General features: G+C 43.9%; 3 protein-coding genes, 1 long non-coding RNA gene and 1 pseudogene across 4 annotated transcripts; 3 read left to right on the plus strand and 2 right to left on the minus strand.

Annotated features, from left to right (window-relative positions):
* Positions 1-1140: 1140 nt before the first annotated feature.
* Positions 1141-8008, plus strand: chrna3 (cholinergic receptor, nicotinic, alpha 3). Its single transcript, XM_076051422.1, has 6 exons — positions 1141-1263; positions 1554-1693; positions 3654-3698; positions 4609-4718; positions 5395-6610; positions 6706-8008. The coding sequence occupies exons 1-6, from the start codon at positions 1203-1205 to the stop codon at positions 6832-6834; spliced, it is 1701 nt and encodes a 566-aa protein (XP_075907537.1). The 5' UTR covers positions 1141-1202; the 3' UTR covers positions 6835-8008.
* A 132-nt stretch (positions 8009-8140) lies between these two features.
* Positions 8141-12169, plus strand: LOC142904985 (T-cell-interacting, activating receptor on myeloid cells protein 1). The gene is made up of 8 exons (XM_076051436.1): positions 8141-8738; positions 8904-8939; positions 9027-9329; positions 9863-10186; positions 10566-11178; positions 11351-11430; positions 11726-11765; positions 11992-12169. The coding sequence occupies exons 1-5, from the start codon at positions 8714-8716 to the stop codon at positions 10694-10696; spliced, it is 819 nt and encodes a 272-aa protein (XP_075907551.1). The 5' UTR covers positions 8141-8713; the 3' UTR covers positions 10697-11178; positions 11351-11430; positions 11726-11765; positions 11992-12169.
* A 964-nt stretch (positions 12170-13133) lies between these two features.
* Positions 13134-14774, plus strand: LOC142905002 (uncharacterized). Its single transcript, XR_012929485.1, has 3 exons — positions 13134-13278; positions 13526-13572; positions 14560-14774. It is a non-coding gene; the product is annotated as an uncharacterized LOC142905002 (long non-coding RNA).
* A 19-nt stretch (positions 14775-14793) lies between these two features.
* LOC142904994 (UDP-glucuronosyltransferase 2C1 pseudogene) lies at positions 14794-17108 on the minus strand (annotated as a pseudogene).
* Positions 17109-19207: 2099 nt separating this feature from the next.
* chrna5 (cholinergic receptor, nicotinic, alpha 5) lies at positions 19208-25720 on the minus strand. The gene is made up of 8 exons (XM_076051465.1): positions 25133-25720; positions 24707-24848; positions 22964-23115; positions 22835-22879; positions 21264-21373; positions 21005-21182; positions 19878-20567; positions 19208-19780 (listed from the first exon to the last, which is right to left on the minus strand). Exons 2-8 carry the CDS (start codon positions 24792-24794, stop codon positions 19607-19609), a joined length of 1437 nt encoding a protein of 478 aa, XP_075907580.1. The 5' UTR covers positions 24795-24848; positions 25133-25720; the 3' UTR covers positions 19208-19606.
* Between the last annotated feature and the right edge of the window lie 228 nt (positions 25721-25948).

Consider the following 25948-nt stretch of genomic DNA (forward strand, 5'->3'; position numbering starts at 1 on the left):
GTGTGGAAAAAAAATAAAATATTCAATGTACGCAACCTACTTTTGGGAAGGTAAAAAAACAAAAAAACATTTGTGATTCTTTTATGCACTGCAAATCTATTTACAGAGGCAACTCATGCTTTTGGTCCAAGGCTGGACATGAAGCAGCATCTGGTGGGCCTTAGCGCTTGAGGGCACTTTAGCCGGGTGATGAGCAGCACTTGGGTGTTCCCCCCCACCTGCCGGCTAAGTGAAAGACACGCCGTGCCTTACAAATCACAGCAGAAAAAAAAAAGAGGAAGTAAATAAAAGACAAGGGCGCTTGCAGGGCTGCCGAGAGAACCAGGTTTATCAGCACAGGGTAGATAAACAGGATGAAGACAAAAAAGCATTGAAGAATCAATACGTCATTAATATTATTATCTGATGTTATTTTTGGCCTGTTAGGGAAGCTACTGATCTTGTCATGTACATCAAGGTCTAGGTTGATTCGATATCCAAGCATGTATAATCATGCCCTGTGTCAAGGTTAGGTCTCAATGTAAATACCAACTGGGACTTTTAGATTTTAGCATATCAGCGTATTCAGATGTTAGGCAGTTTTGTATTTTCTGTTATGATCTGTTTGAAACAGACTCACAAACGCAGACGTTGGGAAGCAGCACGTATCACACAAGCACACAACACCAGACTGGCAAGTAGAACCAGTGGCCTGGGCTGGACTTAAATAGATTGGGAGGTTCTGTGACGGTCATCATGTGAAACTAATCTGCACTAATCACAGGAGGAAGCCAGAAATGTAGCCCCGGGCAGAGGAAGAACAATGAGGCGGGGGAAAAAAAACTACAAAATAAAACAGGAAATGATGAAGGAAATTAGAAATACACATAGATAGATAGATAGATAGATAGATAGATAGATAGATAGATAGATAGATAGATAGATAGGCATTTTCACAATGTCTCACTTAAACAAGGGAAAAACAAAAAAATCAAAATAAAAATGGTTGTTTTGAAACTTGATCGATATACGTGAGCAATCACAGCGCTTGTTTCCGGAAGTCTCTCCTCCTCCTCCTCCTCCTCCTCCTCCTCCCCCCCTGCTCCTCTTCCCTCCTCCCCCTCTCCCTGCAGCTGCCGGCGCTCTCTTCCTCCCCTCACATTCTCCTGCTGCCGGCTCGGCGGAGCGCCACTGCCTCTGACCCTGGATTCAGCCTGAGAGAGATGATGGGAGCCACCCTCTGCTTCTTGCTGCCCGCATGTTCCCTCCTTCTCCTGTTGCCAGGTGAGTTGGCTGAAAACCCGGAACCCTTGATGTGACATCTGCTTACTTGTTGCTGTACGCATCCATCATACCTGAGAAGTAGCGGCGATGATGTTGCAGGCTGTGAGATTTGCGGAAATAAAAAAACTGAAATGAGCAGTTTTTTTTAATTGAAAATTATGGATTTCTTTATGTTTATATTTATAATCTTTCAAGTTATGTACCCAATTAATTTTTTACATTGTGGACATATAGATTGGGGAATAGACTGTAGAGGTGAAATATTTTCCATGTTCAATCCTTTGATCCAGGAGGCTCCGCTTCAGAAGCAGAGCACAAGCTCTTCTCGGTGATTTTCTCCAACTACAACCAGTACATACGGCCGGTGGAGAACGTGACCGACCCGGTCATTGTGCAGTTCGAGGTGTCCATGTCGCAGCTGGTCAAAGTGGTGAGTGAGGCTGTGAAAAAGGTTTCCCTAACTGTTCCCTTGGCGAGTGCGAGAGAGATTTATGCCGCCGTAAACGCGTCTCGGCAGTGGCGTTCCGTTGAAAAGCGCGGCAACAAAGGCGGACATCAGTTCTTGTCTCAGTTTTTTTTGTGAGTGGACTTCTATAAGGCAAAAGTTTCAGGGAGGATCTGGAGAGGATACTGCTAATGAGGAAAAAGAAAAAAAAAAAAGAAAGAAAAGAAAAAAAGGTCGTCATCACTCCCCTCGCTTGCAGGTTGAAAAGCATAGAAATTGTCATTAGCACTGTTTTCGGAATTTCAATCATGCCAGGGAAGTGTCATCATTTTCCCACCATGGACTCAGTTTCACGCTATATACGCCAAACTGTGGTTATAGTTTTTGCTTTTAGGTTTGCGCTGATTGTGTTTGTGCAGAGTTTTTGTACATTTCACATGTTTGGAAGGGGAGAAAAACGAAGAAGCTAAGAGGCGGTGCCAGACTGTGGAGTAAACACCTGTCCAATGGATTTTTTTTTCTTTTCTTCAGAACCTGTGAAAAAAAGAGTGTTCTGTCGCCCTTTGTGATGTCATAAAGGGTCTTTTCCCTGACCTTAAAAGCAAAGAAAACAAAAGCTGTAAAGGATGGACTCTTCATATTTCTGCATTTTGCACAACATGGGACTTTTAAGCCGTTTCACTCCACATTCTCCAACCTCAACCGACCCGTTTACATAAACTCCAAGGTTTTTCTACAACGGTTGCCAAGACACCAGTTTTTGGTCTTGACTAAACGCGTGATGTGTCTTGCGGCTGCTCTGTTTCTCAGTTTTTCCCTTCAATCAGTCAGGCGAGAATTGAACATGTGTCCAGATCTAAAGGTGACATAAAGAAAATTGATATTTCATCGGCTTCTCCCTCAGTCGATAGCCGCCGCTGGCTGCCGAGTTAGCGCACCTGATGGATGACCGTTATCCCCATCCCACACCTGCTGCTCTAATCCAGATGCAATTGGCCAGTCTACCCCAATAACACCAGGCCTGTATGAGCTAATTTGGACCAGCAGTGGCTCCGAGATGAGATGAGATGAGATGAGATGAGAACACGGTTACCTCACAGACTCCCTCATAACGTTGCATCATTTAAGGTTCTTGACCTGAGGGAATCACAGATGGTGTTGGTGCCATACAATAAAATCGGAAGGTGTGATTTAAGAAGACACCTCCAACTCAAAGGCCCAGAGTGCAAAATGTCTGAATGTAATGACTGAAAAACCCGTTGCCAACTACAGTATATTAATATTAACAACTGTTTCCCAGCAGTCACAAATGTCTTCACTTGGTTTTGCACTTTTCGTGCACGTTGTTAAGGCTGCAGACCTGATCACCACATTTAAATGACTTGTTAACACTATGATAAGTAAGTAATTCCATAATACGCACCTTGTGATATTGCAGCCATCAAAACATTTCAAATATTTCATTCACTCAAAAGCTTTCAATAAGTGCAGCAGCTCCCTGGTGTGTTCAAATGGTGACGTGAATGAAAGGTTAATGTAACACACTGGGTCAAGAGATTTGTTCATTTATGTTCCCAGTCGCACACACACACACACACCCACACACACACGCACGCTGCCCTGCTTTGTTTCTGTGCTCTCGCTTCGTTAGAGTAAAAGTTGAGGCAGCGCTGCGACCTCCCGTCAGCCTGTCAGGCTGCAGGCTTGGGGGACTCAGGTGTGTCTGGCTTAATCCTCGTTTCTGTACTCGGCAGTCTGACCTTGCACACAGACAATCCTCAACGGTGCATCGACCTGTCGACCAGAGATGTCTTTTAGTGCTTTGCATTGTCAACGTTCTGTTGACAATCTGTGTTGTTGTTGCTCTTTTTTTCTTTGTGTCTTCACTGTCTCCTCCGCCTCCTTCTCTTCCTCCTCCCTCCTCCACTCCCGACTCCCCTCACAGGATGAAGTCAATCAGATCATGGAGACAAATCTGTGGCTGAGACATGTAAGTTTATGGTGCATGGCCGTGCAAATGGACCTTGGGAAAGGTCGTCAAGTATGGATCGAGCCCTGTATCATACATGTTTCTTGGGGGGGATTTGACTCACAGGTTGAATAGTTCATGGAACGAAGCTTTTTATCATCCATTGATCCTTTCAGAAAAAAAAGCCTGACTGACATTTTTTAAACCGTCTGCCAAAACATATCTCAGAATATTTGCCGTAAAATTACGTTGTAAGAGTCAACTAGCATGAGTGGCATTCAACAAAAAAGCAAAGTGTATACACACAAATGTCCCTGCCTGTTTGTTCTCTGCTGCAACAGCGAAGCCGTTTTGACTCAAACGAGGCGGGGCAACTCCCAGATCGTGCTGTGAGTGCTGGGCTGATACTCATCTGTGCTTGCAGCTGTGTCCGTGCTTAGAGGTTGGCCTGTAATTGCGCAGAGTTGTTAGAGCACCATGACAGCGACTGTTCCTGTATAAAGGATGCCGGTCGTTTTTTTTCCCCCCCGAGTATCTCCCAACGGTTAATGGCTCTGATCTCGACCTCTCATCGGGCTCTTGAGACCTGGCGGATGTCTTCTATAAGAGGCTGAATAACAAAAGGCCAAGATGTTAAAAACACACTTCAGACATTTTCAGGATATATGTCTCAGACTACTTAACTTGTGATAAAAGAAAAAAATGGCATAAATCCATTAGTTTACTTGGTGCCAGCAACGGGTGACAACATGGTAAAATGTAAAAATTAGTTAGATAATAATCTTAACCCCTGATTAACTGTCCTCGGTGTAAACAGCATTATCTTACATCTGTCGCCGTGTGTTTTCAATTTCTTGTTTGTTGCTTGTTTGTTGTTTCATTTCTCATTCACAGTCTGAGTGTGATTAAATCTCAGTGTTGTCTTTCCCAGATCTGGAATGATTACAAGCTAAAATGGAATCCAAAGGATTATGGAGGTGTGGAGTTTATCCGGGTGCCTTCTAGCAGGATATGGAAGCCTGACATTGTGCTGTATAACAAGTGAGCATGACAAAAAAAAAAAAAAGACCTTTAATATTTTCTCTGCATTCAAGTAAAAGTAGTATTATCTTTTAATTATTATTATTATCAAAAATAATCTAATTATTGTTTAATATTTATTATAAAATATAATCTATAATAATCATTCATATGATTGCCTGCCAGTCAAAAACATTGTTCATGGCGTCATGAGTGTGACGTATCTGTTTGCGCCGTTTCTCAAGGTGATTTGTCCCACAGGCCGGCCTAGGTAGTACAAAAGGGACAGGTTTAGACAGACAGCCCAGCTGTGGAGGACACTGCTGCAAAAACAAATCCGAAGAATTGGTCAAGTAGGAAAATACGAGGTAGCATACGTGAAGTACGGCTTTATATCCATACAGAAAAATAGGCATGATTATCAAAATGTTAGTTGATAGTATTCTTATTCTAGACAAATAGAACAAACAAATAGAAAAAACATTCTCAAAGTTGATGTTTCTTTATGTATTTTGTAACATTGTCTACAAAGCTGGTGCTTTTTGGGGAGTCATGGCGTGGAAAAGTTTTGGGAAGCCCTGTTCGAGAACACATTGCAAACGGCACATGCTCCAAGTCAGACAGCTCCCGTCTGAGCTAGCGGCCTGGCGTTCCCCTCGGAGTGTCTCCTCCTCTTCCTCTCTCCGCTCTTCCACAGCGCGGTGGGAGACTTCCAGGTGGACGACAAAACCAAGGCCCTGCTGCGCTACAACGGCGACGTGACCTGGATCCCGCCGGCCATATTCAAGAGCTCCTGCAAGATCGACGTCACCTACTTCCCCTTCGACTACCAGAACTGCACCATGAAGTTCGGCTCCTGGACGTACGATAAGGCCAAGATCGACCTGGTGCTCATCGGCTCCACCATCAACCTCAAGGACTTCTGGGAGACGGGCGAGTGGATCATCATCGACGCCCCCGGCTACAAGCACGACATCAAGTACAACTGCTGCGAGGAGATCTACACCGACATCACCTACTCGCTGTACATCCGCCGCCTGCCGCTCTTCTACACCATCAACATGATCATCCCCTGCCTCCTCATCTCCTTCCTCACTGTGCTGGTCTTCTACCTGCCGTCCGACTGCGGCGAGAAGGTCACGCTGTGCATCTCCGTCCTGCTGTCGCTGACCGTCTTCCTCCTGGTCATCACCGAGACCATCCCCTCCACCTCGCTTGTCATCCCGCTCATCGGCGAGTACCTCCTCTTCACCATGATCTTCGTCACCCTCTCCATCGTCATCACCGTCTTCGTGCTCAACGTCCACTACCGCACGCCCAAGACCCACACCATGCCCTGCTGGGTGCGGACCATGTTCCTGGGGCTCCTGCCCAAGGTGATGTTCATGACCCGGCCCGAGAGGGACCCCGAGCAGGACTCGGGCGTCACCCAGACGTTGCACTCGAGGACCTGCGCCGCCGTCCAGTCGTCGGGGTCCCTGCAGAAGCAGCCCAAGGCTCAGGCGCTGGTGTCCACCCTGACCGCCCGCCAGCGTCTCCTCAACAACACGGAGCTCTCCAACCTCAACAACCTGAGCGGAGGTCCGGGAAAATGTGGCGGCTCGGCGCCCTTGTGTTGCGAGGGTCGCTGCAACGGCTGCTGGAGCCAGAGATCCAGCAAGCTGCCCGCAGATTCCGGTGGAGGACTGGGAGGACTGGGAGGCCTGGGAGGACTGGGTGGACTGGGCAGCCAGGGAGCGCTGACGGGTAGCAGCGGCGTTAAGGTGGGAGGCGGGAGTCGGTGCTCCAGCTCCGAGTCCCTGAACGGAGGAGGGCTGGTGCCGCTGCTGTCGCTTTCCCCCGAGGTGCGGGAGGCCATCGAGAGCGTCAAGTACATCGCGGAGAACATGAGGCTGCAGAACGAGGCGAAGGAGGTGACTCGGTTTTTCGTTCTTGGGGGAGGAACGTTGGAACGCGGTCCGGTCGTCGCACTAAAAGCTGTCTCTCTCTGGTGTTGATCCCGCCACAGGTTCAGGACGACTGGAAATACGTGGCCATGGTCATCGACAGGATCTTCCTCTGGGTGTTCGTCCTGGTGTGCATCCTGGGGACCGCCGGCCTCTTCCTCCAACCTCTGTTGCTCGGGGAGGACATTTGAATCAGGTTAAGAAAAACAACAACAAGAACTGATAGTTCTGACTGCTGAACAGTGCACTAATTATAATTCATGAGAATGCCATCAACTGACTCAGGCTGAGGGAACACGCAGGGGACTCCGAATCCGAAGGAACAGTTTGTTACTGTTTGTCTCATGCACAGGATGGTGTTTGTTTGTGGAGATTGTCTCCAGAGCTTTTAAATAGTGAGACCACACTTATTATCTGGTTTACCGTGAATAACATCTCTGTGTAGAGGGGTTTTTCCTATTTTTGATTTTGATCACTAAAAATAAGGATGTTTTCACACATGGACATCTACGTAGACACAAATAAAAGCATAACAGCGGTTTGTTTCAAGGACATGAGCGTTTAATTCCTGGGCAGCATATGTGTCTGAGTTCACATGAGAAACAAGTCATCAGGGACGCGTGATGACTTACATGACCAGTGCCTAAACAAGGACCCTTGTGCATTAGCTGTTTACTGATGGACTTGGTGAATACAGATGTACTGGTATGCAAGCATACTGAAGGTACTTCCCAATGTCCCGATATAGAGACTTAAGTATGAACAAAAAGTACAAAAAAAAAAAATAAAAATCTAACTGCGGTATGGCAGAATTGAGACTCATACTAGAACAATGCACACCTGTTGAAATGAAAAGTCAGCGCTGAAAGTGAGATTCAAGAAGAGCTGGTAGTAAGAAATCATGACATTAATAAGAACTGTTTATTTGTCATGGACTGTGTTTTCCGGCCACGTTGTTACTTTTACTGTCGCTGTCGAGTGAAATTCAGATTGTGTTGGCTGAGTGACACGATGACGCACCCTCCCAACGGATAACTGGCGCTCCATATATATATACAGTATATGCCAATACGTTTCTTAAAATGTGTCACATCTTTAAGAGCTGATAGTTGTCAACCGTGTTCAGGAGGGACACCGTGTGGTCGTGTTGTGCTACTGCAAGTAAACGCGGCCTTCTGACAAGTAAGAGGAAACTTCACCCTTTTGGAGTTGCATCATCTTTCAAAATGTAACCGATGCTCCAGGATAAAAAAAAAAAATTCAAACCTGTATTTGTACTTAACATTTGTTGCAAGAAACGATCTCAAAATATGATTCTTTGTGTATCACTTTCCTATTTCTGTAAATAAATCTTCTGAATTGTCATGCTTGTGACGATGACGAGTTTTGTTTCCTGTTTGTCCTAACAAGCAGTGAAGGCAAACAACAAACATTTCTTCTTCTTTTTTTTTTTTTTTTTTTAACTCTGATTCACGTCCTCCTCAGAGAGAAGAAGCGCAAGAGCAAGAGTCCAAAGGACCTTGGTTGTTATCATTATTTATTATTATTCATTTTTGGAGCTGTTCTTCAAGGCCAAGAGCTATTTGCTGCACTCTCTTTTATAGTGTATGCTATAACTCTGCTAGGTTTGGGTTGTAAATGTAAAGTTCTCAGAAGCATGGAGGGAAACTTCCTGACGGACTCTACATTAGCTCGTTGCCACATGTAATAAGACAGTTGCCAAAAGGGAGCAACTAATTTAATTGAACATCAACTCAGAACTCGAGTGGCTGATTCGTCATGAAGGCAAAAGATCTCTCGGACAGATACTATCTCATCTACACAGCCAACACTGCATTAAATTTAACAGGGGCTCTTGAGACAGATATATTCTGCAAAAAAACACTGCAATGAAGAGAAAAACAAAGAGAGAGACTGTACGCTGAAAACTTAAATTAAAGCATGCATGATCACATTTAAACCTGTGATGGTCAAAGTCAGAAGAACAGGAAGTGGTTCATACCAGTAGGCAGAACTAACCGTTGCAAAGTCTCAAAAGGTGCTGTGCAGACCGTCGTGTTGTCCGGGACCATGAAAGCCATCATCATTTTTGTCTGTAAGTTCAATTTCACCCGACCGACACTTTTGATCATTGTTGTACATACAATTTTGTCGTACAGTGTAATGACAATAAAGCTGCTTTACCTTTACTTCGGGCAGTATAAATGCAAGCACTTTGTATTTGCTGATTTGTTTGCTTGTTTATTAATTTTCTGTTCAGGTCTTTTTACAAATCGAGTGACCAGCCAGTCTGCCGGTAAGGTTGGGATCTGGAAGACATTTCTCGGCTTTTTGCTCGGCTTTCCTCAAGAATAATGTCTGTGTCATTTTATAGATTTTGCAGATGTATTTCCTGGGAAGATCTTTTCCAGCCACAAAAACATAAGCGAGGGCAGTGAGATCATCTTTAAATGCAGCCCGCACGGTTCTGGGAAATCCTCCACCTCGCTTTATCTTTATTTGTGCAAGGATGGCCAGGGAATCCAGAGGAAGAGGCAGAAGCAGGACCAAACCGATATCATCTTCACTGTAAACAGTGTCAAGCTGTATGATAGTGGAAATTACAGCTGTGTTTACTCCCCTAAGGGATATGAACCTTCAAACATTTTTAAGAGTGGGAGCAACACCTTTGCGATTCTGGTTAAAGGTAATGGACTCTTGTCACGCTAATCTATGTCAAGTTAAAAGGTGCAGCGCACATACATACCATTTAACCAGAGAACGTGACTCACAATGTGCTAATCAGGACTCATAAATCAGAAATGCTTACGTTTGAAATGTGGCGTTCCCCAAGGCTGTATTTTTGGACTATTCCTTATTTCAATATTAAACAAAAAGAAACCGCTTTGTTTGCAGGAATAAGTATGAACAACTCCAGATTCCTGTGGGAAATTAACTGAAGAGAGAGTTGGCTTATCATAAGTAGTGTGACATCACATTTAATTAAAACAACATTGATTACATTTGGCATTTGTTCAACTTGAAACCAGAGACTTGTGATGAATGTTCTGGAAGACATCAGAAATCTATTAAATATAAATATATTATGATCCATTATTGTCATCATCTATTATTATTATTATTATTATTATTATTATTATTATTAGTGGTAGTAGTAGTAGTAGTAGTAGTATGCCATGTGTGTGAGTGTCTTTAACCACTTGTCCTCCTGCTGTGCAGCTGCTTTTCTCCCTGCACAGATCTCAATGGTGGGGTCGTCAACTGTCACTGAGGGGGACATTTTTGAGCTTCAGTGCACCGTTGATGCGAACATGGTGCAAAAACACACAGAATGCACTCACATCCGCTCGTACCTGATGAGAAACAACACCGTCGTGCGCATGGAGGCGTTCAGCATCAAAGACACGAAGGCCACGTTCGCCATCCAAGACGCGACCCTGAGGGATTCAGGCCAATACAGCTGTGTGGTGTTTCCCTCCAGATGTGTCCGGGAAGAAGATGCAAAATTCAGAGGGAATAACACTCTGACAGTGCACGTCGAAGGTCTGGGTTCCCACTGCACATTCATCTCTTTCAGTGTTTTTCAATTTTTTTGGAGCCCTTGGCACATTTTGATATTGAAAAAATCTCCTGGCTCACCACAAACACAAAATTATGATAAAATGACACTTTCACGCACTCTGGCTCACATTCCTTTTAAAAACTCTCTATACAATGAAATGTTATTTGTTTTAGACCAATTCAGTGAAATTTGGTAATTTTTCACGGCACACCTGACATTATCACACAAAAACACTGATCTATCACAAATTCATAATATTCCTTATTTACCACTCAATTCAATCTTGAAAAAAATATAATTTGATCCCAAGATGCAAATAAAACCAGGACATAAAGTGTTCATCTTATCCTGCTTTTTCAGAAAATGTGTCTTACTGGGGAGTTGTGGGCATGGGACTGCTCAGCACACTGATGATACTGTTTTTTTTTCTCTTCATCATTGTCAAACAACGTCAAATATTCACAGGCAAGTACAGATTTCACCAAAAATAAATGCATCATTTGCTCATTTGCTTTTTCACATACAATGTAATCATGCTAGATCTACCTAAAAACATTATGCAATTGTGTTTTATGAATGGGTTTTCATGGCAGTGTTGCACATAATCTAACACTGACTGGAGCATCAGCACACACACACACACACACACACACACACACACACACACTGCCACCCAGCTGCCAGCTGTTTCAACTGCAACCTCATTCTGTCAACAATCACGGTTGAAAATGAAAACATGCCAAACAGCTCAAGGATATCTTTATGGCTTCCTCTATAGTAGGATACATACACATGTGTATATTTCAGGCAACAACTAATAAAGCAATTAAGTTAAGATATTGTGGGAACAAAAGTCAGTTCACTTTGTCTTTTTTTTTACAGTGTGTACAGCATTTTGAGCACAATAATATTGTTTGCACCATGTCAGTGACTGCTTGTGTTTTCTCTCACTCTTAGCCCACTGGAGAAAACGGTGAGTGCTTCCCTCAAAGGGACCTTTAACTTCCCATCATCATTAAATGCGTCCAAAAATGTGAAAACAGCGCTTCGTTGTCCAAGAAGGTTTTCTCTTGTCTTAAATGTATGTGCACACGATGTTTCATTCAAACTGTACTGACATGTTTGCATTGGTGGATTGCGTTCAGCTTCACAGTGACGCCTATCTATACTGATCCAGGGGCGATGGCGGAGGAAACCCAGATGGACGTTTACCACGATCCAGACAGTGAGTTGATAATGGAATCACAAGAGAGAGTCGATGGTGACACATTGGAACGTCACTGCTCCTGCAGAGTTTCAAATAAGCCTTCCCATCCTCAATGCTGTAGTGTAGACTGTCACCCCATTGTAATCAGCATTAAGTCTCCCGTGCATTACTGTAAGACTTCCTGAAGAAAAACATTGTACAACTGACACTGCCAAAACCATTATAATTATTTGGGAAATATGTAATTACATTTATTTTGGGGGTCCATTTGGTAAACACTTTTTCACCCAAACCTTTTCTTTATTTTTTCAAGGAGCCTCACAAGACTCATTTGCAATGTCTTCGGAAGAAAAGTAAGTGTGTAAACTTTTCATGGTAACGGCTTTTTCTGAAGGTACAGGAATAGTTTCTCGAAAGCCAAACGATTTAGTCCTCGTGAAAGGCAAAAACAAACAAACAAACAAACAAACAACATGTAATTTGAAAGAAAAAACGTGTTTAGCATTGAAGATATTAAAATTTGCTCTTTCGCTGGAACAATTGTTCCATCACAATGACGAACGTCCACATGTTTTTCAGTCTTCCCAATGGTGCCGCGTTCTTTGACCATGCTGACGAAGTTTACATCGATCCTGGTGGGTGGCACTCGACGACGCTCATGAGAACAACATTTATGTATCTAAAGATGCACACTCGCAGTGTCGTCAGGTGACTGCCAGTGGAAAAAGGCAGCTACAGTTTCAGTTAAACATGTTTATTTCGGAGTGAAGCTCTCCGTTCACAGGCCAACCACAACTTGTTTTCGTCGTTTATTTCGGAGTGAAGCTCTCCGTTCACAGGCCAACCACAACTTGTTTTCGTCACTGCAGGGGACTCGTGTCTCAGTCTAACAGCACACGAGTTTTGGCTTAACTAACTAACCAACCTGCTGAAAGACACAAATCCAAACTTCCTGTGTAAATACCCTGCATACCACACAGTTAGCTATTAATACTAAAAAAAAAAACACGTGTGTGTGTGAGAGAGAGAGTATGTGAGTGTGTGTGTGTGTGTGTGTGTGTGTGTGTGTGTGTGTGTGTGTGTGTGTGTGTGAAAGAGAGAGAGAGAGAGAGAGAATGTGTGTGTGTGTGTGTGAAAGAGAGAGAGAATGTGTGTGTGAAAGAGAGAGAGAGAGAGAGAGAGAGAGAGAGAATGTGTGTGTGTGTGTGTGTGTGTGTGTGTGAAAGAGAGAGAGAGAGTATGAATGTGTCTAATAAACCCACAACCTCCCGTACATGCTTTCCTACACGCAGCACTTGTTTGTGGCTGTACATGTTAAAAGTCCAGTGTGTGACATTCATGAGCCTCTGCTTGTAAGAAAGCATGTTGGAACCCAAATGGACAGCTTTTTCAAGTTTTGCGTTATTTCATAGTTGCTTTGCATTGTCTCCAGAGACCCCAAAAGTAAATTGCAATCAAGAGTGGTGGACTATCCATCTATCTATCTATCTATCATCAGTGAGTGGTCATACAAAAGAGAGAGTTGATGTTGACACGCAGGAAAGTCGCTGCTCTCGCACAACGTTTTAAACAAGCGATGGTCAGCCACCTTCAGCACCCTCGATGCTCAGATCGTCACCCCAGTGAAATAGACATGACGTCTCCTGTGCATTAAGACTCCCTGAAGTACAACACTGTCATGACCTGGACAACTGAGACTGCCCACGCCCCCCCCCGCCCCCCACCCCTGTCAATGTACCATTTTAATTATTTGGTAAATACTGAATTCAATTTATTTTTGGAGGGTAAACACTTTTTCACCCAAACCTTTTCTTTGGTTGTTCAAGGAGCTTCACGAGACTCATTTGGGATGTCTGCGGAAGTAAAGTAAGAGTGTAAACTTTTCATGGCAACAGCTTTTTCTGGAAGTGCGGGAGTAGTTTCTCGAGATATGTAAAGCTAAACAATTTAATCCACGTGAAAGGTAAAAAAAAAAAATAATAATAATAATATTAATAAATGTGTAATTTGTGAGAAAAACGTGTTCAGCATTTTAGATGTGAAAGTTTTCTCTTTCAATGGGAGAACTGTTACATAACAATGACAACGTCCACATGTTTTTCAGTCTTCCCAGTGGCGACGCCCTCCATGACCATCCTGACGGAGATTACATATTACCCGGTGGGTGGCACTCTACGATGCTCATGAGAACGACATTTATGTATTCTAAAGGGTGTCCGGTGTTCGCTTTCAAACACGAAAGGTGCACGCCAGCAGTCTCGTCAGATGACTGCGAGTGGAAAAAAGCAGCTGCAGTTTCAGTTAAACGAGTTCATTTCGGGGTGAAGCTCTCTGCAGCTGCGTCTTGTCTCGTCACCGCAGGGGCAGATGCAATTAGCAGTTTGTGGTCAGTTGTCTAAAAAAAATGTAACATGTAACACCCAGGGCTGGGTCCACTGGTGAGCACAGTACCCGCTAGGTGTTGCACCAGAGCATTTGGATTTAAGAGCTTCACTAGAAAATGGAGGGCAGTTTTGACGGATGTGGCGATGAAACACTAAAATCATTTGGGGATGATTAGATGTGATCAAGTCTGCTTTTCTTTCAGCTCATTTCTCATTAAAATGGTCTTCATTCACATTTTTAATACAATTTAGTTACAAAAGAGTAGAATAGAATGGATTATAATAGAATAGAATAAAGGATGGAGAAAATGTCTATTACATTGACATGTTGAATAGCAGAGTGTATTACTAGTAATCCTGAAGAATCTAATCGTGTCAGTCTAACAGCACACGAGTTTGGCTTAACTAACCAACCAGCCTGGTGAAAGACACAAATCCAAATCTCCTGTGTAAATACCCTGCATACCACACAGTTGGCTATTAAATTACACAGGATTTGGATTTTAAGTACTTTAAGTATCGCGTGTGTGTGTGTGTGTGTGTGTGTGAGTGTGAGAGAGAGAGAGAGAGACAGAGAGAGCAACAGAGGGAGAAAGAGGGAGAGAGAGAGAGAGAGAGGAGATACTCCGAGAAACAAGCTCTGTGATTTAATTTCAATTCTGTTTTTCCCTGTTTTAGTGAGACACTGTGAAAATATCTATCGATCGATCTATCTATCTATGTATCTATCTATCCTAACTAACTATAAACCTCTCTCCCACAGATAATGTGTATGCAGATGTGCAAGATTTGTATTCACATGCAGAAAAGTAATCTCCCATCAAGTGCAAACTATGAAAACACAGCCGTGGTGAACAATCGTGTCTCTCAGTGTGTGTTGCAAGCAGTCATTTTTGAGTTTTCAGTAAATGCATATTGTGGCCAGCTGAAGGCAAGTCTGTGGGGGATTTCATGCTTTACTTTTTTTCTTTTTCTTTTTTTTTTTTTTAACTGTTTCCTCTTTCCTGTTAGCACAATAACTGCTTTTAGTCTCTCCTTCACAACAGCATTTTACTAAAAACAAAAAACTGTTTGAGATGAAATAAAATTAGCTACAACACTTTTGAGTAACGATTTTTTTTTTTAATTGAATAAAAAACCCACATAAGATTGTAATTTCATTGACCTGGCCAAGAGGGACAGTATACATTTTTAGAACACTTTCAAACAAAAATGTAAATGCACTTGAATGCAGCCAGAGATCTTCAGTGAGAGTTACAGTGTCAGATGGTGCTTAAAATTATATCTATTCTATAAAATGTATTTCTTTTTTTTTTTGCATAACCAAGGCTATAATCACAGACCAAGAGAACATCTTTTATTTTCCCACTCTGCAGCCACTAGTGAAGCAAAAGAACAAGGCATTGTGCCGCACTACTGTCACTGTGTCTTTACCTTTCTTTTGGAGCTTTTCTTGCAACACATCCATCTACAAAGCATGAGAGGGAGGAGCGTCACTGCTGCGACGGTAGCCACAACAGAAGCTAGCACATCCACAGAGTAGTAGGAGTACCAGGGCAGCCTGTAGGCCTCTGTTCTCAGGTGAGGCGCACCTTTGTGCCTCATGACAAACTCTATCCAGAAGAGCGCAGTGTCCATCGGCTTCATGGGCTGATCTCTGTGCAAACTGGAGAGTCTCTGCATGTTCATCCTGTACGAGGGATCGTTCAGAACTGTCAGGACTGCCTTGAGGAAGTTGTCATCTTTGTCCACTGTGGCTAAAGAGAGAATCCTCGCCGCTCCTCTGTCTTGCAGACGCAGGAGGTTGTCGTATTGGTCGAAAAACACAGGGAGACCCACAACAGGGACGCCGTGATAAATGGCCTCCTGAACACCGTTAGTTCCTCCGTGAGCGACAAACAGTTTTGTCTTGGGATGTCCCAGAAGATCATTCTGAGGCATCCAGTCCACTATCAAGGTGTTTTCGCCCAGGTTTGTGGGTCTTTGGCCCTTGTGTCTCCAGATGACTTTTTGAGGCAGCTTGGCAAAAGCTGCAGCAATCTCGTCGGTAATGTCAGCTGGGAGTTTGCTCACAAAAGTCCCCAGAGACATGATGATGACGCCATGTTCTCCGGAGCTCTGCACAAACTCCTCCAGGTCTGCAGGTAAGGGCTCGGAAGGTTTGCACTGGAAACCTCCAATATAGACAACGTTGGGCATGGTGGGGCGAGGAAACTCAAAGACAAAGTCTACTCTCATCAGCCACAGGTCCGCTCCCTGTAACAAGTCAATATAGCGAACCTCTGGACCGAAGAGGCGATTGCAAACAGCTTGATACTGAGGTGCGATCAAGAACCCATCCTGAGCCTGCCAAAGAAAATAGAAAAATAGATTCTTAACTCTTTGCACGAAAGTCATTTTGTCCGTCAGCCCTGAGCCGGTCATTGGGACGTAGGATAAAGGAGATGGTGCAATGGCCAGGTGTCCTTCTCCACTAGTGATCCACCTCACGTTGTAGACCAGTGGAACCTCGAGAGCGTGAGACAATATTGTGCCAGTGCCCCATGCTGGGTCTATCAAGATCAGGTCATACTTTTTCTCTTTAAGTTGGTTCAATAAGTCTGCATCTTCAAAGATATTAATGGTCATCTGGCATGTTATTCGATGCATGTTGTACATCGCAGTGAACATCTCAACCTGCAAACTAGCAAAGGTTAAAAATGGACTGTTTCCCCTTTCTATGTCGAATATCTTCTCCAGAACAGGGTTGATAAAATCGTGATTGAAGGCTTCAGCGACGGGGACAGTGATGGTCTTGAAGTGGGGGAAGCCGTCCTGGATGTACCAACTCTGGTTGGTACGTAGCACATCGATGGAGTGTCCTCTCGCGTGAAGTGCCTTGACCATCATGTCCATGTTGACCCAGTGGCTCCCCTCTAAAGGAATGACTAAAATCCTCCCTCCGTGACAAGTTCTACAGGACAAGAGCACCATGAACAAACTCAGGAGAAAAGCTGCATGTGCCTGATTGAGCATGTTTGACCTGAGATGAAACAGATAAGAATACCATTTACCACTAAAAGACACAGGAACATGTTTAAATTTACAGATGGTGCATTCAATTTCTTCTGAGAGGTAAAAATAAATAAATACTGAAAATAAAAAGTAACTTCAAACATACCTTTTTTACATGGAGTTGCTCCCAGGATACACGTGCTTCTTCGTTGGAGTGAAAAGCAGAAGTTGAGAAAGTCCAAAGGCCACAAAGTCCAGGAGAAATTGCATCAGTGGATTAGGGTTCGTGCCTGCCTCTGCCTTTTTCTGCTGAACTTCGAAAACAACACAGCCTTGTTTTGGAGCCGCTTGCCTCTTGCCAGACATCCGCTTTCATTTACTCGTTCCCTTGTTGGAATTTCTGAGGCATGTTTCTTTGTCTTAGTTCAGTGTCACATGCCAAGACCCTATTGTAGTTATAACTGAATAAGATTTAGTTTTTTGTTTTTTTTAAAGATAAATACAATAACTTTTTTTTTTTTTTTTAAACAAGTCTCTGAAAAAAACAAACAACCGCCCCCCCCCAAAAAAACCAAGCGTACGAAGTTAAACAAGCAGAGGTCTGGGGGCAGGTCAGTGACACGCAGATAAAAGACCTTATGCAATAAAACAAGCAAAAGACAAAAAAAAGAAAACGGCAACACTCAAAGTCACACAAAGTTAAGTAATACACAGGTATAATATTTATTTACACAATATATGACATAATTTGCTTTTGCTGGGAACTATTGGCCTTTGCAAGTGTGATCTTGACTTGTATGTTGAGTGCTCTAAACTATTTCACAGTATGGCACCATAAAAAAATAAAGTTCCGAAAGATGATTAGAACCACAAGAAGAGAGGGGGGAAAAAAAGGGAGACTTTTATTGAAATGTTCATTTCGACCTTTAAGTTGAAATTTCTTAAATAAAGTCCATCCTTCGTAAAATAAATAAAGGAAATAAAAAAAAAAAAAAAAGACGAAATTTCGTGAATAAAGTTGACTTGATTTTTTTTTTTTAACAAAACTTAAATGCTTCGAATTAAATCCTCGCAAGGAGTCAGTGAGATGTTGCGCAATCCTGTCACGACATCTACGCAAATACCCAATCACAGACCAAACATCCCCATCTTGGGTTTTTACACCCTGTAATGTCGGCAAATGGCCACATGGTGACAGTGTAGAACTATGCAAAAATTCTACTGCTCAGTTCCCGAGTCTTGTGTCGATTTTGTGAATTCTGATGCAATAAAGTTGAGGTGCTTTTGTTAGATTTCTCCAAATGACATCACACATAAAAGGTCTCGGCAGCAGGGATCTGAAAGCTCGTCAGAAGTAAACCTCTCTCTCTCTCTCTCTCTCTCTCTCTCTCTCTGTTAGATCTCAGTCAGTCCGCCTCGCCCTGAGTCCTCGCTAATCCCTTCCCAAGGATCCTCTTACAGCCCTAATAAGGAATGCAGAGCTCGTCCTCACGCTGAAAGTCAACACAGCTTCAAGTCTCGGCACGAAAGCCCGAGCCCTCATTCTCTTGCCTGTGCATTGTGGACCCGGAATCAGAAGAATCCGTGTTTTTTTTGTGTTTTTTTTTTTTGTTTTTTTTAACCACCAACGAAGAAACTGAAATGGAAATTGTGAACTCAAACACAGGAAAGCAAAGCGGAACTACTGTTGATTTTATATCGATTTTATTTGTATCCCATAGAATACGAGGTTATCTTCCCGAAATGCTACAGATTAGCTGACTGGCATACAGACTGTGATAAAGTCACGGGACTGAGGGTTTACTGTGTGTGTGTGTGTGTGTGTGTGTGTGTGTGTGTGTGTGTGTGTGTGTGTGTGTGTGTGTGTGTGTGTGTGTGTGTGTGTGTGTGTGTTTATCTCCACTGTACTTTGTCACTTATTGGAGGTGCTGTGTTGCTGTGTGTGTAGTCACTCGCATGTACTGATATGCACCGAGTTCCTCAGTGTGTCCCACAATCTCCATAACGAAAAGGGTCATAAAGAGAATTTACACTAAATCTTAATATATGGAATCTCAGAAGATACATTAGCATTCTCACACCAGGAAATGTCGAGGATAAAATGCATTTCCTATTAACAGGATCCATCCTCTAGGATCAGGGGTTCTCACAGTGGGTGCCATGGCAGCCGCATAATAATTGGATGATGATTGGAATTTTCCCATGTGACACTGGATAGATTAAGAGACTGAAAAATCAAAATGAAAAGTGTGGTGTGTGTGTGTGTGTGTGTCAAAGAACAAGACATTAGTTTTGAGGTGGTCATGTTACTCCTTGAATGATGATACATGCTTATATTTGATGAAAATATTTGGGCAATGTGGAATTGCTTAAAAATGAATTCAAATGTATCCGATCACTCAATAACAAAAACAAAATCAACATTCATTGTCATTTAATATAGTTAGAGTAGTTATGAAGGAAGGGATACACATAAAGTTAGATAAAAATGTATGCAAAATACATGAAATGATTTAAAAATTAAAATATGTCATAAATATAAGTGGTGGGGAATGAGTCTTAGGCCAAAAAAGTTTGAGAACCACTGCTCCAGATGCAACATACAGAATACTAACAGCACAACAAAACAAACTTCTGTCAAACACAAACAGTAAGACAGGTCGGAAACCTTGCAGCTTGACCTGTGTCTCGCTGAGTGACTGTGCATAAAGTGAACGGGGACCTATCTCAGCCGCAGTTGTCCGAAGACCCTTTCACACAGGGAAGCAGCATCTGAGTCTCAGTCAAAGTGCCACATCGAGTGTCACGAGTTGCACTTAGTTAAACTCTGGCTCTTTGAGAACACTTTCGTGGTTGGGGACGATGATGCTGGCCCACTTGTAGATGACTGGGATGAAGAGGAGCGCAGAGCCAAGGATGGACACCAAGAGGAAGGCCCAGAGAAACATTCGGTCCAGGACCTGCGCGACAAACTTCCAGTCTTGGACCACCTGAGATGAATAAATAAAGGATGCACACGTTTCCTGGATGCAAGGGGAGAAAAACAAAAACAGTGCAGCGATGTGAATAACACAGATTTTGACTCACCTCTCTGACCTCGTTTTCTTTAACCACATGCATGGTTATGTAGCGAATAGAATCCAAAGCGGCCTGCAAATTCTGTCTGGTGTAGAGCAGCGGCGTCAGCTCGGGCGGAGGAGAGTCCCTGGTCCTGCCCGGGCCCTGAGCGCCGCCTGCTCCGGTCGCGGCGTAGCGGTCGGCGTGGCTGCGCATGCACAGCAGCTTGGGCAGCCGGTGCAGGAAGATCCTGCGCACCCAGGGGGCCATGCCGTGGTGCGTGGAGGAGGAGCGGTGGTGGATGTTGATGGCAAAGACGGTGATGACGATGGAGAGCGTGACGAAGATCATGGTGAACACCAGGTACTCCCCGATGAGGGGGATGGCCTTGGAGGAGGAGGGGATGATCTCCTCGATGACCAGGAGGAAGACGGTGAGCGACACCAGGACCGAGGTGCAGAGGGAGATCTTCTCGCCGCAGTTGGAGGGCAGGTAGAAGACGAGGATGGTGAGGAAGGACAGGCCGATGCAGGGGACGATGAGGAAGAGGGTGTAGAAAAGGGGGAGCCTGCGGATGATGAAGAAGTAGGTGATGGTGGGGTAGGAGGAGCTGCCGTCCGTCCTCAGGCCCCGGCAGCCGGTGGCTTTGACGATCTCCCATTCGCCGTTGTCGAAATAGTCGCGCTTGTCGACATGGAAGTCCTCCAAAATGATATCGACCTGGTAAAAAGAAAAAAGAGGAACGCAGTTGCATGTTTAATTTCAGTTTGGTTTGTTTAGTTTATTTTAAAACAAAAATGAGAAGATAAATAAGAAAGTGTACATGTGGCTACATTAAAGAAACAAAAGAAACAAAACCAAAATGCAGACAGACAGATAGATATACTTTATTGATCCCAAATTGGGAAACTACACTGTTGCAGCGCAAAAAAAAAAAAAAAAACAGTACCAAAAATAAACTATATAATAGTACTCCAATCAATCTATGCACAACAAACAACCAAAGCAGGTATGTCAAATATATTTTTAACACTGAAAGTACATAATTCAAATAAAGATTTCATGTTCAAAACGGAACATGAACATACTGGGTTTGTTTTTTTTTAAATATACCCCTTCTTCTTACATCATATTTGACGTGCAATGGAAAAAGCTACCTGGGTGCCATCATAGGTCCAGGAACCAAACTTCATGGAACAATTCTGCAGGTCAAAAGGGAAGAAGGTGACGTCGATGGTGCAGGCCGACTTGTAATTGGCTGGCGGCGTCCACGATATGGTTCCGTCATACTTGACGACAGCCTTGGTGACGGTGCCCTCAAATCGCCCGTCCGAGCTGTTGAGAGAGAGAACACAGTGCACATTCATCAGTCATCCTGCATTATTGGCTTCCTCCGTTCATATTAATTAAACATACTTATCATATAGGACAACGTCCGGCAGCCAGATTCTGTCCGATGGAACTCGGATGATGGTGATTCCCAGATAGTCGTCAGGGTTCCATCTGAGCTTCATGTCAACCCACTCCTACAAAAAAAAAGAGATGGGCAACGTTCGATGAAGACAAAAACAAAAACCAAAAACCAAAAATGGATAGACGTTGCATCACGGCAGCTTGAAAACACTTGGTGAAGAAACATCTGATGAGCTCATTATTTACATTCCACGAACGCTCGTCGGAATAACATTTTTCTTCCAGGTTGTGCTTCAGACTTCAGACTTTTATTTTGCAATTTAAAACATTCACTTTTCAGTGCACGTTAAAACGAAAAATCCAATGCAAGCACCAGCACAAACAGACAATGACAGAACCGTTGAAGGAATTCAATAATAATAGTATGTGGCCTATGTACAGGAATACATGTGGGTATAAAAAAGAGCCGTAAAGTGCAACAGGAAGCATACAAGGTGCAGATGGAGCATTAAAGTGCAAATGACATAGTACACATACTGTGCTGATTAAACAGATGACATCACTGACGTCGTTGTGAGACTGGGTTCAGTGCAGTCGCGCCAATGTGCTCTCACATTCTTATGTCATTATCTGTACCCTTCTCTTAACATTATGTGCTTTACATGGACTATGTGCAGCAACAATATTTAGTTGTATTATGAATTAAGCTTCTGAAAGGCATAAGCAGTAGCACTTCTGTATTGCTATACACAATATGTATTGCGTTGCATCATATTTTTTGCATACATATGAAGTTTTTAAATCAGGCCTAAAACCTGGACTTGACTGGAAATGACTGGAGTCCTCTTTGGATTCACTTTGAAGTCGCAGTTACAGACATTCGCTGCTGCTAATTTTCTTTTTCTGTCACGAGCTGAAGATAATTTGAGTTTCTGAGTTGCTTCCGTGCCACCGAGAATATGGGCCTGAGAGACTTCCAACATCTGGCACTGGCACTTTATTTATTGCTTCTACTTCTGTGCTCAGTAAAAAATACTGGGAAACGTAGAGAGCCAATAACCAGCAGGCGTTTTCAGATGCCTTACATGATTCCTCCATTCGGAACGGTAAATTAAGTTGAAACTATCTGCTGCTGTTGTTGTTGTTGTTGTTGAGGACCAGGGTACAATATCAAAATGTGAGACTCTATTAACCTCGGGAAAAAAAAGTCACCAATAGGTCGACCACCTGGCTGGAACTACTGGCCTTCCAGCCTTCCAGCTTGCATTCTGCATTGTGCCATCCATCACTTTGACAGGGAAATACTGAGCCAAAGGGCAAACTCTGGTCTACCGTGGTAATTTATAACATCCATGACAGAAAAAAAATCACCAGGGAGTGGGAGCAATCAGCTGTCCTTATCTATTAGACAGATCAGCTCTCGTGGCATTTCACCGACTCCTCACCTGCCATATAGATTAAGGACTGTCGGTAAAATGTCCTAAAACCAGATTAAAAGAAGCTGACTGCGAAGGCGGAGGTTGATATTATGAGATATTTCCAGAGTCGCCGTAGTTCACTGAAGCTCCACTTGCCTGCTTCATCCACACGTTGGTTGTCATTCGCTGATTCTTCTCATCCTAGGGTGAGATGTCATGGTTAGAACTTCCATTCTCGAGAGCCGATTCACGTAAAGCCCCCACCCCCACCCCGCCCGTTCTCACCACATCAACAAGCTGGGAGATGGCCAGTCCAAACTTGACGCGGATGGTCTGGTTCAGCTGCTCCACGGGACGCACCCACTTCTGGTAGCTTCCAAAGAGGTACTTGAACAGCTTGTCCTCTGCTTTTGCATAGGAGGAGAGTTTTGGAACCTCTGAAAGGTGTGAAACAAGAGTTAAGCAGAAAAATATGAGAACCTTGTGAGTCACAGAGGCTGTGGAGGTTTTCCTACACAGTGTTTCAGTACTGAACCTATAATCAAAAAAAGATTTATAAATGGGTGAAAGATATATCTTGTGATTCTTTGTGACAAGTTGGTTTTTAGCCATGAAAGGATTTTAACACACCAGCTTGCGGTTTCCTACAGCCCCACAGCAGGCCGCAAGGCATTGATTCAATTTTAAAATCCAACCAAGGACCTTTCTCATGTCTTTTTAAATCACTCAGCGATGTGGTTATGAACTCAATTTATGGATAGAGAATGAGACTGGGAACCTTCCCCAGGTCTGATCTCAGATATATGAGGTTGCCCTCGCAGCGAGTGCGAATCAATGAAGAACAAAGCTGCAACATCATTAATCACTGACTGTGTCATAAGCAAATTCATCCTCGCTCCTCCGCTATCAGCGGCATCTCGCGCGCCGAGTCGGCTGGATTCAATGTTAATCGGATGATAATAATAATTAATGTTTAACTCATTTCTGCATTTTCAAGGAGGTGTGAGTCAAAGGCAGAGGCTTGGCTGTAATCCGCTGTGGAAGGCGAGACGAGACAAACGCACCAGGGCATATTTGAAAACAGTGCATCAATGAAAACAGGGGCTGCCAAATGTATGGATGGTGTGTTGCCATACAGATGGCACTGGCGGCCGCAGCCAGGATGATAAGTTGCCACAGTGGGCCAGATATGCAAAACATCTTGACGAAGAGCGAGGAAGAGAAACTGAGTAAATGAGCTGCAAGAGAGCGAAACAGTGAGGTACGGCCTGAGAGCAGCATCAGGCCGTACCTCACTGTTTCGCAGCATCAATCTTGCATCAATCTTGTCTCGACCAGAATAGCGACAAAATTCAGGTAGCCTCCGCTAGCAAATGTTTGTAAGTCTTTACGAAGAAAGCCCGAGAAGATTAATCACACTTCAAAATATGCTAAAATATTGTACTCAGCTGCCACTCTTCTCGCCTCTCTTCCCACATGGCATCCCAACCTACTGTATTTCACTATTATTCTCACCTATGTTGTTGATTTGTTCATTTAGATCCAGTTTTACTGACTGCTTGGGGAAACATACGCAGCCTATAATTCTGTGATTATTGACAGATGATTTAAATGCACCCGTCTTCTCCGGGAAAAACCTGGAGCATCTCCTAGCTATGTTTCTGCATTAGGAAGAACACATTATATAGCTCAAACAGAGAGTAGCTACACGGAGGAGTTTTATTTGGTTGTCATGTTTCTAAGTTGCAGCAGATCATCAGGTAATAATCTTTCCTTGAATGTCCCTGTACAGTTCATATTTTCTACTACAAAACTCAGAAATGCTGCTGCTGAAATCACAAATGTTGTTCCCAGTACTTTGTTCTATGTTTCTGCATATCTAACATGCATCCCCATCAGACCTGTCAGCCTGAGGTTGACTGCATTCCAATGCGGGAATTGCATTTCCAAGTAATCAAGGTTAAAAAAGAACAACAAAAAAAAACAACAACACTCAAACAAACAAAAATAAAAAAAACCAAAACTTACGCAGTGAGTGGCACAGGTGGCAGCAGCACAGCAGTGGCAGCAGCAGCAGCAGCGCCAGGGAGGCGGCTGCCCCCCCGGCGCTCAGCATCGTACCAGGGGTGGCGACGGAGCGGCGCAGCTGGCGCCTCTAAGCGTGGGAGAGCTGCGGCCGTGGAGGAGGAAAGTCGTTATTGAAAAGCGGCGACTCCAGCGCGAGCGGGGCAGGCGTCTGAGGCGGCGGTGGGGGTGGCGGGGTTCCCTCAACCCTGCAGGCAGGCGGGTAAGTAACTGCATTCTCTGCACATCTTGCACAAACAGCGTGCTGCACTGGCGATCCCCAAATCCCCCCAACCCTCCCCCAACCCCCTCTATATCTACCCAAGCTTCCAATGAAGCGATTTCTTAATATTTGACAGTGCATTGAGTGTGCATTTGCTGCATACTTACCAGCCGGGGCTCTCCTCCATCGACACCTATTCCTGAGTGGAGGCGGAGGCGGTGGGAGTCTGCGACGAAGACTACGACGACGCTGCTGCTGCTGCTGCTGCTGCTGCTCCAGCCCCCTTCCACGCAGGCTCCGTCTCTCTCCTCATACAGATGCTGCTTCCCTCCCCGCTGTCTCCAATCGTGCACGGGCAGTGCTCCCTCATCTCACTCTCCCCCTCCTCCTCCTTCAGAACCCACCCTGCTCCCCTGTTTCCCCCCCGCTCCCCATCTTCAACAGCATTTCCACAGTCACTGAACGCAGGCAGGGACCAACCGGCACCACGTCTCTGATGGCAGGAACGAGGAGGATGACGGCGTCACGGCAGCTCCCCAGGTTGTTATGGTGTTTCCAATCTACCGAGTGCCCTTCAGTCGGTCTGTGACCGTGTGCGCTTCCATGGTAACAGCGTTTAGTGGTTCCTACATCTGCTGTATGGGAGGCAGGGGTCGGGGGAGATGAGGTGAGGGACTGGGGGTTGATTACCAGCTTCCAATCCAAAAAAAAACACATCTACTCGCACTTTCACTAACAAATATGTGTTTGGTATGATTTGTACTTTTTTCTTGACGTTTGACCAAAATGAAATAAGAAGAAGATAACCCTGGATGTTCAACTGCTGTTATTTGGTTCTGTGCAATAAAGGCTCTTGGCTAGCTGAGAAAGTGAGCTCTTTAATGTGATTTTCTTAGATTTGGGTACATTTTTATAAGAGTATGTTGCATTAAACAATACAGTTTTATATATTATATATTTAGTAAAACGTATTTCATCAGGAT

This window comes from Nelusetta ayraudi, unplaced genomic scaffold (genome assembly GCF_046127955.1).
Source record: "Nelusetta ayraudi isolate G7.1 ecotype Tasmania unplaced genomic scaffold, CSIRO-AGI_Nayr_v1 ptg000005l, whole genome shotgun sequence".
NCBI classification, from domain to species: domain Eukaryota; kingdom Metazoa; phylum Chordata; class Actinopteri; order Tetraodontiformes; family Monacanthidae; genus Nelusetta; species Nelusetta ayraudi.